This window comes from Erpetoichthys calabaricus, chromosome 4 (genome assembly GCF_900747795.2).
Source record: "Erpetoichthys calabaricus chromosome 4, fErpCal1.3, whole genome shotgun sequence".
Classification (NCBI taxonomy): domain Eukaryota; kingdom Metazoa; phylum Chordata; class Cladistia; order Polypteriformes; family Polypteridae; genus Erpetoichthys; species Erpetoichthys calabaricus.
In genome coordinates this window covers 290,934,871-290,951,583 of record NC_041397.2, presented here as the reverse complement: position 1 = coordinate 290,951,583, position 16,713 = coordinate 290,934,871, and the positions used below count along the sequence as shown (strand labels likewise).

The 16,713-nt window shown below is 38.7% G+C and overlaps 1 protein-coding gene across 4 annotated transcripts in view; it reads left to right on the top strand.

Annotated features, from left to right (window-relative positions):
• ranbp2 (RAN binding protein 2) overlaps positions 1–16,713 on the top strand; it is a 99,005-nt gene that overhangs the window by 48,487 nt on the left and 33,805 nt on the right. For 2 of the 4 annotated variants that reach the window (XM_028800902.2, XM_028800901.2), the window contains exons 14-20: positions 557–694; positions 772–915; positions 1,105–1,320; positions 1,437–1,520; positions 5,122–5,263; positions 7,072–7,166; positions 7,342–11,809. In XM_028800902.2, coding sequence (XP_028656735.1) covers positions 557–694; positions 772–915; positions 1,105–1,320; positions 1,437–1,520; positions 5,122–5,263; positions 7,072–7,166; positions 7,342–11,809 — 5,287 coding nt within the window. Of the gene's footprint in view, positions 1–556; positions 695–771; positions 916–1,104; positions 1,321–1,436; positions 1,521–5,121; positions 5,264–7,071; positions 7,167–7,341; positions 11,810–14,770; positions 14,849–16,713 lie in introns of all 4 variants that reach the window. The other 2 variants (XM_051927206.1, XM_051927205.1) reach the window with 2 other exon arrangements.

Genomic DNA, 16,713 nt, shown 5'->3' with positions numbered 1-16,713 from the left:
AATGTGATGTGTATACTTTCCACAACAGAATACCAGTATGATCAGGATTGTTGCAAGATAAATGCTATGCCATATACATTGATGACAGAGGAAAACCTGCTTCACTCTGCCTGAAATCTTAAACTACACTTTTTCATTTGGGCAATGAACATAATCACGCTGCCAGTATACTGGCATAAAAAGAAAAATATGCATGTCCTTTGAGTGGAAAAGTTAGAGTCCTGACATTAACACCATCAAACATCTAGCTGTAATAGCTGAATGATGGTACAACCAAGCACTGAATGGGAGATGCTGACAATTTGGTTTTTTGAGGTTTCTTTTTTTTTTTTTTTGTGGGGTAGCACTATGATAGAGCATGATTTACAAATATAAAATTCCCATTCAAATTGATCAAGCTTGTGATAATCATTTATGTGAAAGGTACTTGCATTAGCATTAAATGAGATAATTTCCTTAGATGTTTGCAGTTAACTCACTTTTATGTATACAGTTCTCCAGAATTGTTTTCCTTTGAATTTCTGTATATTCTTTTTAATGTACATCTCTCTTCCAGGAAGCTGATGTTGCAGATTATGAAGAGCAGGCACAAATAGCTTTCGCTACTCTGTGTGATGTGGAAGGAAAGATGGATGATGCCATAGCAGCAGTTGAAACTATTAAAAGTGTTCGTTCCTACTATTTTCTTGCTCTTGTGAGTAGTAAAAGGTTCTTAAGGTTCAGAAATTGAAGCACCCTGAGTAGTGTTTTTAATTGAGAGCTTTTGTTTAGATTTATCAGAGGAAAGCAGAAGAAATTGGAAACCGGGATGATGATGACGACGATGAATGCCTTCCTGTTTTCCTGCAAAGGTCAAGAAGTTATTTATCAAAAATCTTGCAAGAATGCAGCACAAATCCTGGAGAAATTGAAAAAGTAAATTTTCTTAGTCATTCTCTTTTCCATTGCATTAGTGAACAGATTAAATTATAATGAAGGCCATATTGGTCACAGTTGGCAAATGATATAACTTTAGTGTTGAGTCTGCATTTTAATTCCCTTTGTCTATTTTAAAAATGTGATTTCATGCAAATATAAAATCTGTTTTAATCTTGTTTTTACAAGCTCCCTGTATGTATTGAGGGTATTGGTCAAAAGCTGCAGGATGTGAATCAGCTTCTTCAGGAGTTTGGTGAAATGGCTGATACAGAGGATGAAATGGCAATGGAAAATGTCATTAGAAGCCCAAGCCACACCTCGGAGTACGAGATCACTGCTCGAATGAAGTCTTCAACTCCATCACCAACAAAGAATATATCCGCTACCCTAAAGAGCCCAAAGGTTTTTTTTTTTTGTTGTTTTTTTATTTGGTCTCCAAACCCCCCCCCCCCCTCCCTTTTGCATTTATTTATGCATAGGTTTACGGTTGCAAGTTTCATTGACCATAGTTTTTGCAGTTCTCTCCTCAGACGCCACCACACTGGGCTGAAGATCAAAAGTCTCTATTGCAGATGCTTTGCCAACAAGTAGAAGCCCTCAAGGTAAATGTGTGTTTTGTATTTATTTAATACTAGCTGTCCCCCACATATAAGTGAAACAGGGCAAACTTTAAATATCAATGTGATTCTGGCCAAGCGGAAAGTAGGTATGCTTCAAACATTGGCACTGTTCAGCTCTGACGGGAGAGCGTCCCCTACATGGGGAGAAAAGCATGTGGCAGTGATGTCTCTGTTAATCAGCAGCTACCCTGTAAAACACACATAGCTCTGATCAATATCTCTCTCTCTCTCTGAAAAATATTCCTTTATAATCTGTAGATAATGTCCGTTGAACAAACGGGTATCGCTAGCTAAGCAGAGGCAAGGTTTTGCTGCAACACGTGGCGAGAGGTACACCGACTTGAATGGAGGCTGGCACTTGAGTGAGGAGGGCCTTGACCCACAGCCACTCTCTGATTTGCGCAAATAAATTGGTACTGCACAATGAGAGAAGCCGCAAAATCAAATGGAATGTTCAAGCAAATTATAGAAAAAAAGATCTACACTATATATATATAATATGAAAGTTTGTTTAATGAACATTATAATATTTTCTAATTATTGGCTTAAAGCAAACCGGTCATAGGTTGACCACTAATGCTGAAAATGTTCAGAAACTGTAAGAAGCAAAAAAAATGAGATCCAGTCAAAATGTTACTGAGGTTTGAAATATAAAGGTAGTGTCTTTTCATAAGTCAGTGTTTTCTCTTATGAGCAAAGCAACAATTCATTCTAAAAAAAGAAGGCACGTAAATAACTGAGAACTGTGGTTCTAATTATGACTTAAATGCTTAAAACTCATAGCAAATAAATTTGGAGTTCATTTTGACATCATGACGTCAAGGACAACTGTGTGTCCCCACTACTACAGCTTTCTAGCCTTTCTGGAAAGAATATGTGATTTGCATTATTTTGAATGTTTGTCCAACAGGGTTAGTTCCTTTTGGTCAGTGCCAGAGTTTGTCATCTTTGAATCCCTTTTAGAACCCTTTTCAACTGATCCATTAATCAGCATTGTGACTGGAATGCTACAGCTTACAGCTATTAAATATATTTTTTTTATCCTCAAAGTAGCTAGCTTTTGCTGATATAACAGCCAAACACACACATCACATTCTTTCTATAAGGGAAATCAAATATTGATCAGAAATATCTTTTCAACACTGTTGCAGAAGTTCCTACAAATATGTTGCACTTATAGGTTGCTTTCCTTTTACCCTTCTGTCCCAATTCATACCAAACAAACTCAATAGTGTTTAAGTCATTCCATGTTTTGTAGTGCACCTTCTTGTTTTCATTTAACATAGTTCTGACATAGTCTAGAGGTATGTTTTGGGTCATTGTCTTGCTATAGGATGAACTATGGCACAGGAGACAAATTCACACTGCTGCATGTACTCTATGACTGATTGACATAGTATGATCGAGCAAGTAGGAATTTTTAAAGGTCAAGGCTTCACACCACCACTATCATGAGTCTGTTATGCTAGCTCGTGGGCACGTTTTAAGAAGTTGAGTTTCTTTTTGGACAGCCCTCATATGTGGTGTAATAATCTAGAGCCATTCATATACCAGCCAGCCTGGTAAAGTTTACACATTTAATTGATAAAAAGCTTTAAAACCCCCTCATCCACACAAGGCAAAGTCCGTGATTAAAATAAAATAAATACACTAATATAGGGGATAAATAGGTGATCTAAAATAGATAATGTGGAAATGCCATATTTTTAAAACAATCTGCATATTGTGACAATGATTCTTGTATTCCAGTGCTTCGAAGTGTAGTTTTATAGGCCACCAGGAATTCACAAAATCCCTATTAGGTAATATGCATAAAACATGTAAAGTTGGAGGTAGAAGTTAAATTATAATGTTAGGTATATCTGCTTGGTCACAAATTTTCAAGTATGAGCATAGTACATTCCCCTTGCAGTGCATGTGTGTGTGTGTGTGTGTGTGTGTGTGTGCACATGGCATGCAACAAACTACAAATACTCAAAACCACTAGTGAAAATGTAAGTTATACTAGCTGACCATCTGGAACTTCGAAACATCCCAATGAACTTCTAATTGCCCAAATAGTGCATTCATTGCACTAAAATTGAACCACAGACATGGACTTTGTGTTGAGAACAGCTTAAGTTGCTTAAGATTCAGTTTGTCTTGCATTTCACCAACAACCCCATCAAAAAGAAAGATGCAGGTAATGTACCTTATTCAGGACTCCATGAGCAACTGCTCAGTCGACACAAAGTTGAACCAGTGGTACCCAAGGATTCTGTGAAGAGACACAGTAAAAAAGGAGTCCAGTGTTCGTCTCGGGTCACTGGATAGCGTCCATGTCTCACAACCATATATAGCAAGACAGGAATCACCAGGATTCTAAAGACATGGATCTTTGTCCTCTTGCATAGATATCAGGAGCGACACACACCTCTTTCTAGCAATCTCATGACCCCCCACCTATGCTCTCTCAATCCGTCAACTGACTTCATAGGAAGAGTCACCAGAGAGGTGAATGTCAATGCTGAGGTAACTAAACCTCTCGACAAGGTTGACACTCTCTCCGCAGACACACTGCTGATGGATGTGCCTAAGAGGTCATTAAATCTTGGTTTTTATCCAGCACACTCGCAAGCCCAGGCACTCCAATTCCAACCAGCTCTGTACAAGGTTTAGTTTACTGCAAGCTAAATACTCATTTAAAATTTTGTAATTTTCTTGAATATTTATGGTTTTTTTTTGTCTTTTATCACACCTCAGAGATGAATGATTACAAAACTTGCCTCCTTTTATGAGAAGAAACCAAACTTTTGGTTACTATAAAACTCCCTTATACTCCGCATGAAGACATTGTCAACAGATTTAGTTGTTTAACATTAGAACGGGTAATAAAAATAATTCATTACATTTATATAGCATTTTTCTCACTACTCAAAGCACTCAGGTACGATTATAAGATATAATACTTTGACAATGGTTTAATTGTTGCTGAAGGTACTGGTTTCAACATGTCTGAAACTTCTGTGCTCTTGAACTTTCATGTAGTCATGTAATCTATCGATGAGCGGTAGTTCTGCAGGTAGAAACAGATTATTAGAGTGGCCAGAGGATCAGGATCAGAACAATACATGTTGAGTGCTGAAGAAGTACTTAAACATGTACCCTTAGTATAACTGTAGATCCAAGAGCGTAGCATTGGCGTTAAAGAATCTGTCAGAGAATAAAGCTCCTTTATAATGAAGTAGACCTAAAACTACTATGGTACTTGTGCCATTTTAAGTACCTGTCTGCTGTAGCGCTGTGGAAGTTATTACTCAACCTCCCTACACGCAATAATAATTTGTCATTTGATAGTGTGTATATTGTGGAATGCACGCTTATTATTCATGAGTTTGGTAGCATCTGCTTTAGCCTGTATTGATGGCCCCTTTAAGAGGCCATCAACCCCTAGCCCCCCACCCTAGTTCTGCATTCTGACATCCATGTATAAATGCGTGAAAACCAAATGTGTGACTTACTGTGTACGTGCCTGTGTTTTTGTTTATTTTGCAAGTACTGGTGTTTTTGACTGAAATATTTTTGTGTGTATCTGTTAAATTAGAATGAAGTTCATGACTTAAAGCACAACACTTCTGGTACCACGATATCTCCTCGTCCCCGAATTTATTCGGAAAGCTACTCCCAAGATGGCATGGCTGATGGGTTCACTTCAGCACAGAGCTTCCATGGTGCACCTTTAACAGGTAACATTAAGGTTCTTGGGAAAGTAAAAATCAAGAATCTTTCAAATGTTTCGGGTCGTGTAATTTAAAAGCCCTCTAAGGATAAAAACTGGCAAATGTTTCTAGATAAGCTGGTCTTTCTAACAGCTCTGTCTGCAGAGGTGATATCTGAAGGGCAGTCAGTTCCATAATAAATACTTAATTCCCTGGCTTGAAAATTGTTAATTATTACTCTATGGAAAATTCCGCCTTGATTTTTTTAATTTATATATATATTTGGGGTTTGTGTATATGTGTATGTATGTAAGGGTTATAGAAAGAAAGAAAGAAAAATATGAACTATGTTCGAGTTACATGTTCTAACTCAATCTTTTTTTTACATTTTTGTGACTGAGATTAAGCTCTAGAAACTTTCCTTGCTCAGGGTTAGCAGCTGCTGTTTGATTTGACACACATAGCAGCATAGTTTTAAGTGATAGAGGGATCTTTTTGAGAACAAGAGTATTTCTGTGTACCTAAGCAATTAGAATTCAAAACACTGTTAATATAACTTTTAATTTGTGTATTGCAATAGCCTTTAGAAAGAAATGTAGATGTAGCACTATCAACACCAAACCCCCTGCACCCATGTCAACACTTCATGGGCAGAACGGTGGTGCAGTGGTAGTGGTAATGCCTCACAGTAAAGGAGGGACCAGGGTTCATGTCCTCTCTTCGTGGAGTATGCATGTTCTCCCCATGTCTGTGTGGGTTTCCTCTGCGTGCTCTGGGTTCCTCCCACAGTCGAAAGACGTGGTATAAGTGAATTGGCCATCCTAATTTGCCCCTAGTGTGTGGTTAGGGGTGTGTGTGTTTGCTCTGAGATGGAATGGTGCCCTGTCCAGCTTTTGTTTCCTACCTTGCGCCCTATGCTACCTGGGATAGGCCCCAGCAGACCCAGTGACCCTTTTCAGGACTAAGCAGGTTAGAATAATGATTGACTGAGCATTTCATCCATTGAAACTTTACAAGGATGTTTTTCTGTGTTTTTTTTTCTGTTTGTGACTCCAGTGTTGGAGCAAGACTTTGTTGTCCTCTTGATTTTATGCTACGATCCATCTGGGTCTAGCTGAATATTTACACCAGAGTTGAAAGGTTTGTGTACTTCTTTGTTTAAAGAGAGTAGAATCTTAACTGATCAAACCACATCTCACATTCTGGGCCTGCAAGAAGCAATCCTTTATACATCTGGATCTAATGGTTAGAGATTGGACAGTAGATTTCCTAGGTAGTAATTTTTGAGTCTAAGAAATTCCCTTTATTTTAGTATCAAACTCTTCAGATGTATCTGCAAGAGGTTGAGCCTTGGGTGGTTAATGTTTGGACTATGTGTGGTAAACTTTTTAGAAGCATCTAGGGGAGAATTTTTGCCCGCTGTAGCTTCCTATTTGGGGGCAAATGGGACAATGGCAGAAGAGGACATGGTTTTGTTTTAAAAGCTCAGCAAATTCATATCTTGCTGACTGTTTTCTTGGAGAAAGCTCAGTTTGCCACTGAAAGGCAGGATAGAAAGGGAAGCTTCCCACTACTGAGTACACTATGATTAGCAGAGACTCGTGGATGGTACAATAAGTTCTCATTAGAGACTAATATTTGCATATGTTTTAAGTGCTTGCTTTACTGTACATGCTTAAGTTTGAATTTTTGGTACAATACACCACAGTGTAGTTCATGTCAGTAAGGTTTTTTGGGTTTTATAAATCAAGCAATCTGTGACTTGTTGTGTGTACATGTTATATAGCCAGTGGGTGCTGACCATGTTGTTGGTTTCTTTCTTTCCCCCCCTCCAGTTGCTACAACAGGTCCATCGGTATATTACAATCAGTCTCCTGCTTATAGTTCTCAGTATCTCCTCAGGACGGCTGCTAATGTTACTCCAAATAAGGTACATTTTTAAACTGTAGTTAAAAAAAACAAAAAAAATCATGCTTTTTGTTCTGAAAGTTTAAAAAATCATGATGTAACTGGCCTTTTGTCTTTCTCTTTGAGCCTTCTTGTACTAGAGCTAAACTATTAAGCTGAGCATTCACTTATTTTTTTCTCTCTCCCCTCCCTGCCAGGCTGCAGTTTATGGTATAAACCGCCTTAATCCTCAGCAGCACATGTATGCTTACCAACCACCAACTCACACACCACCTCTGCAGACTTCCTCATCCTGCATGTATACTCAAGAAGCTTATGGGACTTCATTGCGATCCAACAATCCAACAAACATACTGTCTCCTTACAGTGACCACTCTGTTCCTCAAGCTAGCACCAATCCACAGCTGCCTGAACCTGGTTACTTTACAAAACCACCTACAGTTGCACCAGTTACTAAGCCTTCTGATGCAAAGATTGCAGACTTGGGAAAGATAAACTTTGGGCAGCAAATTCCATCAGAAACACCAAAAGCCGGTGGTTTTGGAACCCCATCAGTCTCTCAGTCTGCTTCAAGTGCAACTTTCAAATTCAACTCTAACTTTAAATCAAATGATGGAGATTTTACTTTTACTTCTCCACAAATAAGAAACACCAGTGAGAGTCTCTTGGAGCTTTTGACTTCTGAAATGCCTTCTAAATCAGAAGTCCATGTAACACCAAAAGCCACTTCCAAGGACTCTGTGTCTGGACAAGGAAATCTCTTCAGTTTCGGTAATAAGCAAGTATCTGATTACTCTTTCTGTGATCTTGCCCAAAATACAAGTAACATTTTTGGCAAGAGTGATCAAGTATTCAGCTTTAAAGATGCTAACAAATCTACTTTTCCAGTGTCTGGCACTGAACTGGAGGAAAAATGTCCTGAGAGTGATCATGAAATTTCACGCACTGAGGAAGAAGAAGATGGGCCTCATTTTGAGCCAATTGTACCTCTTCCGGATAAAGTGGACGTTAAGACTGGAGAGGAAGATGAGGAAGAAATGTTCTGCACTAGAGCTAAGCTGTTCCGTTTTGAAACAGAGGTGAAAGAGTGGAAAGAGCGTGGTATAGGAAATATAAAAATTTTAAGACACCGCACCTCACAAAAGGTCCGAATACTAATGAGGAGGGAGCAAGTGCTGAAAATATGTGCTAACCATTACATCATGCCAGACATGACACTAAAACCTAATGCTGGCTCTGATAAATCATGGGTATGGCATGCTATAGATTATGCAGATGAAATGCCAAAATCTGAGCAGTTGGCTATTAGATTTAAGTCTGCTGAAGATGCAGCCCTCTTCAAAGAAAAGTTTGAAGAAGCACAGAAATGTCCAAGTAAAAGTGCATCACAGCATGAAATCAAAAGTGTTAAAGAATCTCCACAGAAAAGCACTGTGATTCAACCTTTTGTAAAAGAGAGGGGATTTGGGGCCCAATTTGCAAAGAAAGAAGGTGACTGGGACTGTGATGTATGCTGTGTAAGGAATGGCCCCACTGCTGTATGCTGTGTGGCCTGTCAAAGCCCTAATCCTCAAGCTAAGTCACAGCCATCCAGCAGTGGAGCAGAAACTGTTAAGTCCACAGTGTCATCATCTGGTTCATTTGGTTTTAATTTTGGGGTGGGTAAAGTAGGAGGAAAAAGTGGTAACCTCTCTGGTTTCACTGCTCATAACATTCCCTCTTGTTTTACATTTGGAACAAGCAGTAATACAATTAGTGTGCAGCCTGAAGGCTTTGGTGTTCAGTTCAAGAATACAGATCAGTGGGTCTGTACTACATGTGCACAGGGAAATGAAGCCACTTCTGACTGCTGCTGTTCTTGTCGGAATCCAAACCCAAAGAATAAAGGTTCAATGGCTGCCCCAGCCCCATTTGTTGTTGGCATTGAAAAAAGTGCACCACCTGTATTTGCAGGGTTTGGTGACAGATACTTTAAGGATGGTCAGTGGGACTGTACTACATGTTTAACACGAAATGAAGCAGTTGCTAGCAGCTGTGTGTCTTGTCTGAGTCCAAATTTAAACAAACCTGCAAAGGAAACATTTGGTCCTTCACCTTTTGAAAAAGGGGTTGCACCCAACCTCAACAAAACGTCAAAGGTACCTTTTGAAGGAAACAAAGTGTCTGCACAGAGTAATCTGGCTGCACTGTTTGGAAAGAAGGAAGGACAGTGGGAGTGTTCCACTTGTTTGGTTGTGAACGAAGCCACATCTTCAGCTTGTGTTGCCTGTCAGACACCCAATCCTAAAGCTGGTGATGGGAAATCTGCCACGCCATCTGCAAACACTTTGGCTTTTGGTTCTAGTCCGATATCTGGGACTGGTTTTAAAGCCAATTTTGGAGGTGGCAGTATCGTCAACAGTGGTTTTAAGTTCGGCATTAGTGACAAAAGTGTACCTTCTTCCTTGAAATTTGAGGCACCCTTTTTTCAGTCAGGGAGCACTCCCAAAAGCACACCTTTTACATTTAATATGCCTTTTGAGACTACAGGAAACTTTAAGTTTGGGACTGAAGAACCCGCTAAAGAAGCTGAAAGCCACCCACCTCCATTTGGCTCTGCGTCTCTGTTCCTGAAGAACTTTGCTGAGCAACAGCAAGAAAAAGAAAAGGCTGCAGGGTTTAGTACTGGAGAAAGTGTGACCACAGATCAAAGAGAGATTGAAGACAATCCTCTGTTTGCTGGAAAAGCCAATACTTTAACTTTTGCTGATCTTGCTAAATCTAGTGGAAGCGGTTTCCAGTTTGGTGAAAAAGATCCTAATTTCAAAGGCTTCTCTGGGGCCGGTGAGCAGTTGTTTAGAAGTGTGAAACCTGATAAGCTCGATACCTCTGTAGAGCAGCATGATGAAGATGAAATGTATAATACCGAGGATAATGATGACATTCAGTTTGACCCAGTAGTCCAAATGCCAGAAAAAGTGGATTTGGTTACAGGGGAGGAGGATGAGGAGGTTCTGTACTCACAGAGGGTTAAATTGTTCCGGTTTGATCCAGAAACAAGTCAATGGAAGGAAAGAGGGGTTGGCAGTCTGAAGCTTCTGAAAAACCGGACAAATGGAAGGCTAAGAGTGCTCATGAGGAGAGAGCAGGTATTGAAAGTTTGTGCCAACCATTGGATCACTACAACTATGAGCCTGAAATCTCTGTCTGGCTCTGACCGGGCTTGGATGTGGCTTGCAAGTGATTTTTCTGATGGTGATGCAAAACTTGAGCAGTTGGCTGCAAAATTTAAAACCCCAGAGTTGGCAGAAGATTTCAAGGTTAAATTTGAGGACTGCCAGAGGCTTCTGTTAGACATACCTTTGCAGACACCTCACAAGCTGGTTGACACAGGGTCGTCTGCTCTCATTGAAAAGGCAGAAAGGATGAAAAGTGATATCAAAAACCTAAAGAACATTTTCACAGAGATGACCATAAAGAAAGAGGAGGACGGCAAAATAAATATTTCATCTGAGAGCAACACGTCTGGCTTAATAATTAAGCCCCATGCTGACAGCACAGGCCCAACATTAGAGTGGGATAATTACGATTTACGTGATGATGCACTAGATGACAGTGCTGCTACCTCTGTGTATGCCTCGCCAATCGCTAGCAGTCCGGCACGAAAAAGCTTATTTCGATTTGGTGAATCTACCACTGGTTTTAACTTTAGCTTTCAGCCTATCCTGAGCCCTTCTAAATCCCCAGTGAAACTAAACCACAGCGGTGTTTCAGTTGGTACTGATGAGGATTCTGAAATTCATCAAGAGGAGGACACCCAAAACTTTGAGCCAGTTATCCCTCTTCCAGATCTGGTGGAAACTTCTACCGGTGAAGAGAATGAGCAAGTAGTGTTTATTCACCGAGCCAAGCTTTACCGATATGACAAAGAGTTGGCCCAGTGGAAAGAGAGAGGAATTGGAGACCTAAAAATCTTGCAGGATTATGACACTAAGCAAGTACGCGTCATCATGAGACGAGACCAAGTCTTAAAACTCTGTGCTAATCACTGGGTGACAGCTGATATGAAACTTGAACCTATGAAAGGGACTGAGAGAGCTTGGGTTTGGAGTGCTCTGGATTTCTCAGAATCTGATGGCAAAGTGGAGCAGCTAGCTGTCCGTTTTAAACAGCAAGAAGTAGCAAATTCTTTCAAGGAAATATTTGACGAAGCTAAAACAGCCCAAGAGAAAGATTCATTAATCACACCAATGTCATCAAGAACACCAACTCCAAGAGAGTCTCCTTGTGGTAGAGCTGCTGTAGCGGTGCTAGAAGAAACAACCCGGGAACGGACAGACCTGCCACCACCCGTGTTTCCCTCACTGGTTTCCCCTCCTAACTCTGACAAAACATCCAGCCCAGACAGTGCAGCAAAAGCTGTTGTCTCTCCACCCAAGTTTGTCTTTGGATCAGAGTCACTTAATAACATTTTTAAAAGTACTTTCACTTTTGCTTCTGCGCCCTCGAAACAACTTTTTGGCTTCAGTTTCACTCCATCTAAGGACCAGGGTGACGGTACATCAACACCCTTGAAAATGTCGGGGGATGCAAAAGTCTGCAGTCGTCCATTTTCTTCTCCGGCAAAGAATGTTGTGGCCTCCGCATCTGGGGATCCAGGCAGCACTTTTAAGATTCCTGAAAAAAGTAAGTCTTGGATAATTTATGCAGAAGCAACAATATACCCATCGGGTACAATTAGATTATTACAGTAGGTAACTGCTGTCTTAAGCTAGTATGTAGTGGTTTGGCGGCAGGCAAATGGAAAGCATAAATGTATGTTAATTTTTCGTTCAAAAAATGAAAGACCTATTTTTGTGTTGTCAGGTTACACATTTTTTTTTCTTCTCTACGGTGTTCTCGGGAGAGTCTTATTTTTATGTCTTGGTATGCTGCGAGTTGTCATAGGAAAAAATCATTGTGGTGACTTTTATAGTATCGAAAAGAAGTCCGACATGCCCATTAACAGTATGACATAAATATATTCAGTACATAAAAGGTGTGTTTGTAATGTTCAATCAAAATACTTAATGATCATTATCTTAATCAGCTATACATTTTAAACCTTCTAAATACACAATTATCATTATCCAAGAATATACCTCTAATTCATTTTTGTGCAACTTCTCTCTGTGGGCACAGAATTGGGGCACTTACACATTTTTATAATAAATTGTATTAAAAGTCAATTATCAAGCCATGCAACATTTGTATACGTAAGCACAAATTACATTAAATAAACAAACATACTGTAGTGAATCAAAAGTCTGAAAATATTCTGTTAATTTTAGATGTGGCCAACTAATAACAGAGGAGAGGAAAACCAACTTCCATTAAAAACCTCTCTTGTCCATGGTCCGTAATAATAAATCACAGTTTTGGTTTCATCACACATTCTCGGAAACTTTACATTAAATGATATCAAACTGCCTGTCAATGCAAGGCAGACTGCAGAATTATTGCGTGTATTATTCACTTCGAACCTCGTGAGAGGCCTTGCAATTATCATATACCATTGACTGTGAAAAACATCACCTAGAAAATACTAAGTGATACATCTAATGCTGTATTAGTATGTTCACCATTTAAACTGAGTAGCACTAACCAGCTGGTCTGGAGTCTTTATTTTACAATGTCGCATCATTCAAGTGACACATCATTAGGAAATTCTGTCGTTTTCATGTCTGTGTGATTTATGCAGGTATTCATTAAATAAAATTCACACTTGTACTTACTTGTTTAGATCTGCTTACGAGGTGGTGCAAGTTAGTACACAACTTTATTCCCCTTCGCTGCCTCCAAGATGCACACTGCAATAGCAGTTAATGTTATGCAAAACTAATCTTGATCCACTGCTAGTTGGCAGTTCAAAAGCACGTTACAACAGAGCTAAACCCAACAGATACTACATATTTATGGTTAAAATTAAGACAAGATAATCCTGGGTTGATCCAGTGCTAAATGCATACTGCAACTGACCCACAACGTCCAAAATTGAATAGAATTTTTGTCTGTTGACGTGCTCGTGCTTCTCTTCTGTTCTGGTCCTAACAAAATGCCTTCATAATTTTGCAAAGCATATACCGTAACATTCTCAGCTTTTGTATATATTTTGTAAACTCTAAACCCAAAAGATGTGTGTTCAGTTTTGAATTATTTTTTATTCCATACTTAGCTAAATTGAACAGGAATATATATATTCTTTGGGGAGTTTCTGTCCCTGTATTGTAACCAAACAGATCTTCCAATTTGTTTTTAGCGTAGAGTTTTACAATTGTGCAGATATTGAAAGACTAATCTCTAAGTCAGTAAATAGCACAGAGACATGGACTTTATACAGCCCTATAGATAACATATAGTTCTGGCTGGTTGTATCAATATGAACTGATTGTTTCATTTGCAAGTAATCACGTAATGGAAGAAATGCTTGTGGACCAATTTATATAAAAGAAGGCAGAGGGCATCTTTTCATACTATGTGAACATTGCAGTTTATGTCCTCTTACACTAGTAAGTGAATTATTAAAAAAAAAAAAAATAGTCTTCAACATCATGCAGAGGTAGTCAGTGGGCCAGCAGAAGAACCTTGTGGCTGGAAGATGACTACCTCTCTGCTTTTGTCAACATACTGAACCTTCATGTACTGCTGTGTTCTTTTGGGGCTTGTTCACCCAAAGCAAAATGTCTCCTGGTTTATGATCATCTGACTCTTCTTACCATCCATTCCTCTCAAAAGGATGTGTATAGCTGTGTCATTCGTAATTATTTTTTGTGCGTATCTTGTGAAATTGACTTACTTTTGATTGAGATTTGTCTCATTTTTTGAGCTATCTCTAACTGATTATAGTTTTTGCAGTTCCCATAGAAATGCTGATCAAGGATGATGAATAACTGTTTTTAACCTATTTTCCATGCTGACTTCTGCATGTTAAATACTAACCAGACTTTGAGGTACAGCTAATTAATGTGATACTGTTTTGCCTTATACCACGTGCACTTGTGTATAGGCCCCTTAAATTAATCAAGAACTTTATTTGTACATTTTTTGACTTTTCTATCTGTTGTTGAGCCAACTGGTGATTTAAACCTGTTTATTCTTTGTATTTTGTATTTAAATATCCATGATAAGCCTGACTCATTTAATGATGGTCAGTCCAGAATCTTACATCTAAGCATGGTGACAACTCTTGTGTTCTCATTAGATTTTCTTTTTGACAACATGGATTAATGATGTATGTTTGCTACAGAACTGTTTTTTTACTAATGATTTTTGAGATCCTTAGCCTGTCAGTAATCCAACCTTAGCTTGAAATGTATGAATTTGTCACAGTTTCACAAAGTAGTGATGGTTTTATGGATTCAATCTTGGAACAAAAGATGCTAATATATAATTTCCTGAGAAGCACATTTTTTTATATCCTGTGTTAAAAAATCTTTGGGGAATGAGTGGTTACATGGCTGGTATTCAGTCTGCTCGTTTTCATATGTTGTATTATGGAGTGCATGTCCTATGTGCTTTATTCTGTCCCTCCTCCCTGCTCTAATTAAATTTTTAAAGAAGGTTGTAGTCTGGCTCCCTTAGCTTCTGACCCACATCATTGTTTTTTAGGCTTGGATTTTAGACTTTTCAAAGATAACCCAATGGCTTTTTGGACCTGCACATCTCCCACAAAGTTTGAAGCCAAAGGTACTTTGTCACTGCACTGTGTGTACTGTGACACACCTTGCTGGGCTTTCACTCACAAAGCATCCTGACTGGATGGTGTGCGGTCTTTAGTTTGTGCTAGTGCCTAACCTGCTGCATGCAGCTCAGTTTTGTTAACTGTTCCAGACAAGCAGTGCGTCAGCATTTCTTTACTGAATGTGTGGTGGATATTGGCTTTTATAGTTAAGTTGATATGTTAATTTCTTTGCATAGTTTTAGCTTAGAAACCTGATTTGTAAGTCTTTAAGAGATGACAAAAAATAAATGCCTCCCACCCATTCCCTTAATTCTATAGTTTACATGTTAAAGTTTATAACCAAAGGTTTCTGCATGCTTTTGTATACTAACCTTCCTAGTATTTTTTTTTTTCTGTAGATGTTAGATTGTGGGTTTTTTTTTTTTTGTTTAGTGAGCAGATAAGTAGTCTTTTACAATACATTTTTATAATGCACTTTTGCAAGGGTCATTCCATGTCAACTAAATTATTAGACCTTGAAAGTGGTCAGTTCTGGTAGATTGCAGAATTACATTAGATTATGACATATTCCAAACACAATGTCTACAATGCCATTGGCAGAATGTCAGATTTTGGTAAATGTGTAATTTCTCCAGATCAAAGGTGGTTTACTTTTATAGGCCCATCACCAATTTGTAATAATTAAATAATTGTGTTAGTCTTGTGATTAGTCAACTAATCAAAAAAATAATAAATAAATTGTCAGGGAAAATAGTAATTTTGGATTACTTCATTAAAAATCTAAGATATCAACAAGCAAACATAAAAAAACTTTTATTATTAGAATATCTACACTGCATTGTAAAGTACAAGAAGGAATGCAAACTCAATCTTCTCAAATCAAAGTAATTTCAGTTTACAAATAAACGTTTGATTACAAAAGTAGTGTAGTTTGGATTTGGTATTATAGGTGAGACCTGCTTAGCAGTAAAAATAAATGCAAAAATGCATGATCAGATAGTGGAGTTTGAATCTTATTTCAATAACACACAAACCTATAATCTGTTTAGCAGTCCAATATTAGTGCAAAGATCAGTTTACATTTGTACACAACTTATCGATTCAAGTAAAACTTCAGATTATATAACAAACTAATCTGATCAACACACAAACCTTTTATTTATTTGTTTGTGTTTTTCCCCACCCTTTCTCCATTAGCCTGTCTCTGAATGTGCCACATAAAGCTGCCCTGAGCCATAGAGACATCGGGGGTCTACATGCTCTGCAGTCAGACTTGCTCTTTTCTTTGACACAATATTCCCTGCTACTAAAAAAAGGCATTCCAAAGGAGTCACTGGGATAGACAAGTATGACTTTGCCAATAGAGCCAAGATGGGAAACCTTAATGAATTTTTCTTCCACCCTTTGAGTGGGCTCTTATGTTTTGAAATGGAATGCTGTCCAAAGTACAACACTACCTCATTCCTCACCTTTCGCTGTCCACAGCATTTACATTGGCATTGCCTTCCACACTACTTAGCTAATCAGTCTAAATCAAGTAAATTCTGTAATAAGGACATTGGATTCCCCTGTGGATCTTGTGATTGGACACTGACTGAGTCATTCTATTTTACACTTGCTGGCTGAAGAGGGTTTACTTGAAATGCAAGAGCTTATACTTTTAGGACATCCTCTGGTTGTAAGAAATTGACTTTCTGGAATCGTGGGTCAAGGGCAGCAGCAGTGATGTACACATTTTTACCATTATCCCTGAATGTGGTTTCCCTGGCCCACCTTGATACCAAGGGACTCAGGGTGTACTTTGTGTGTACTTGTAGAGGCCCTTTATTAGTGGAGGTAGAGCAGAACCAGTGACCCAAGACCCAAGTAT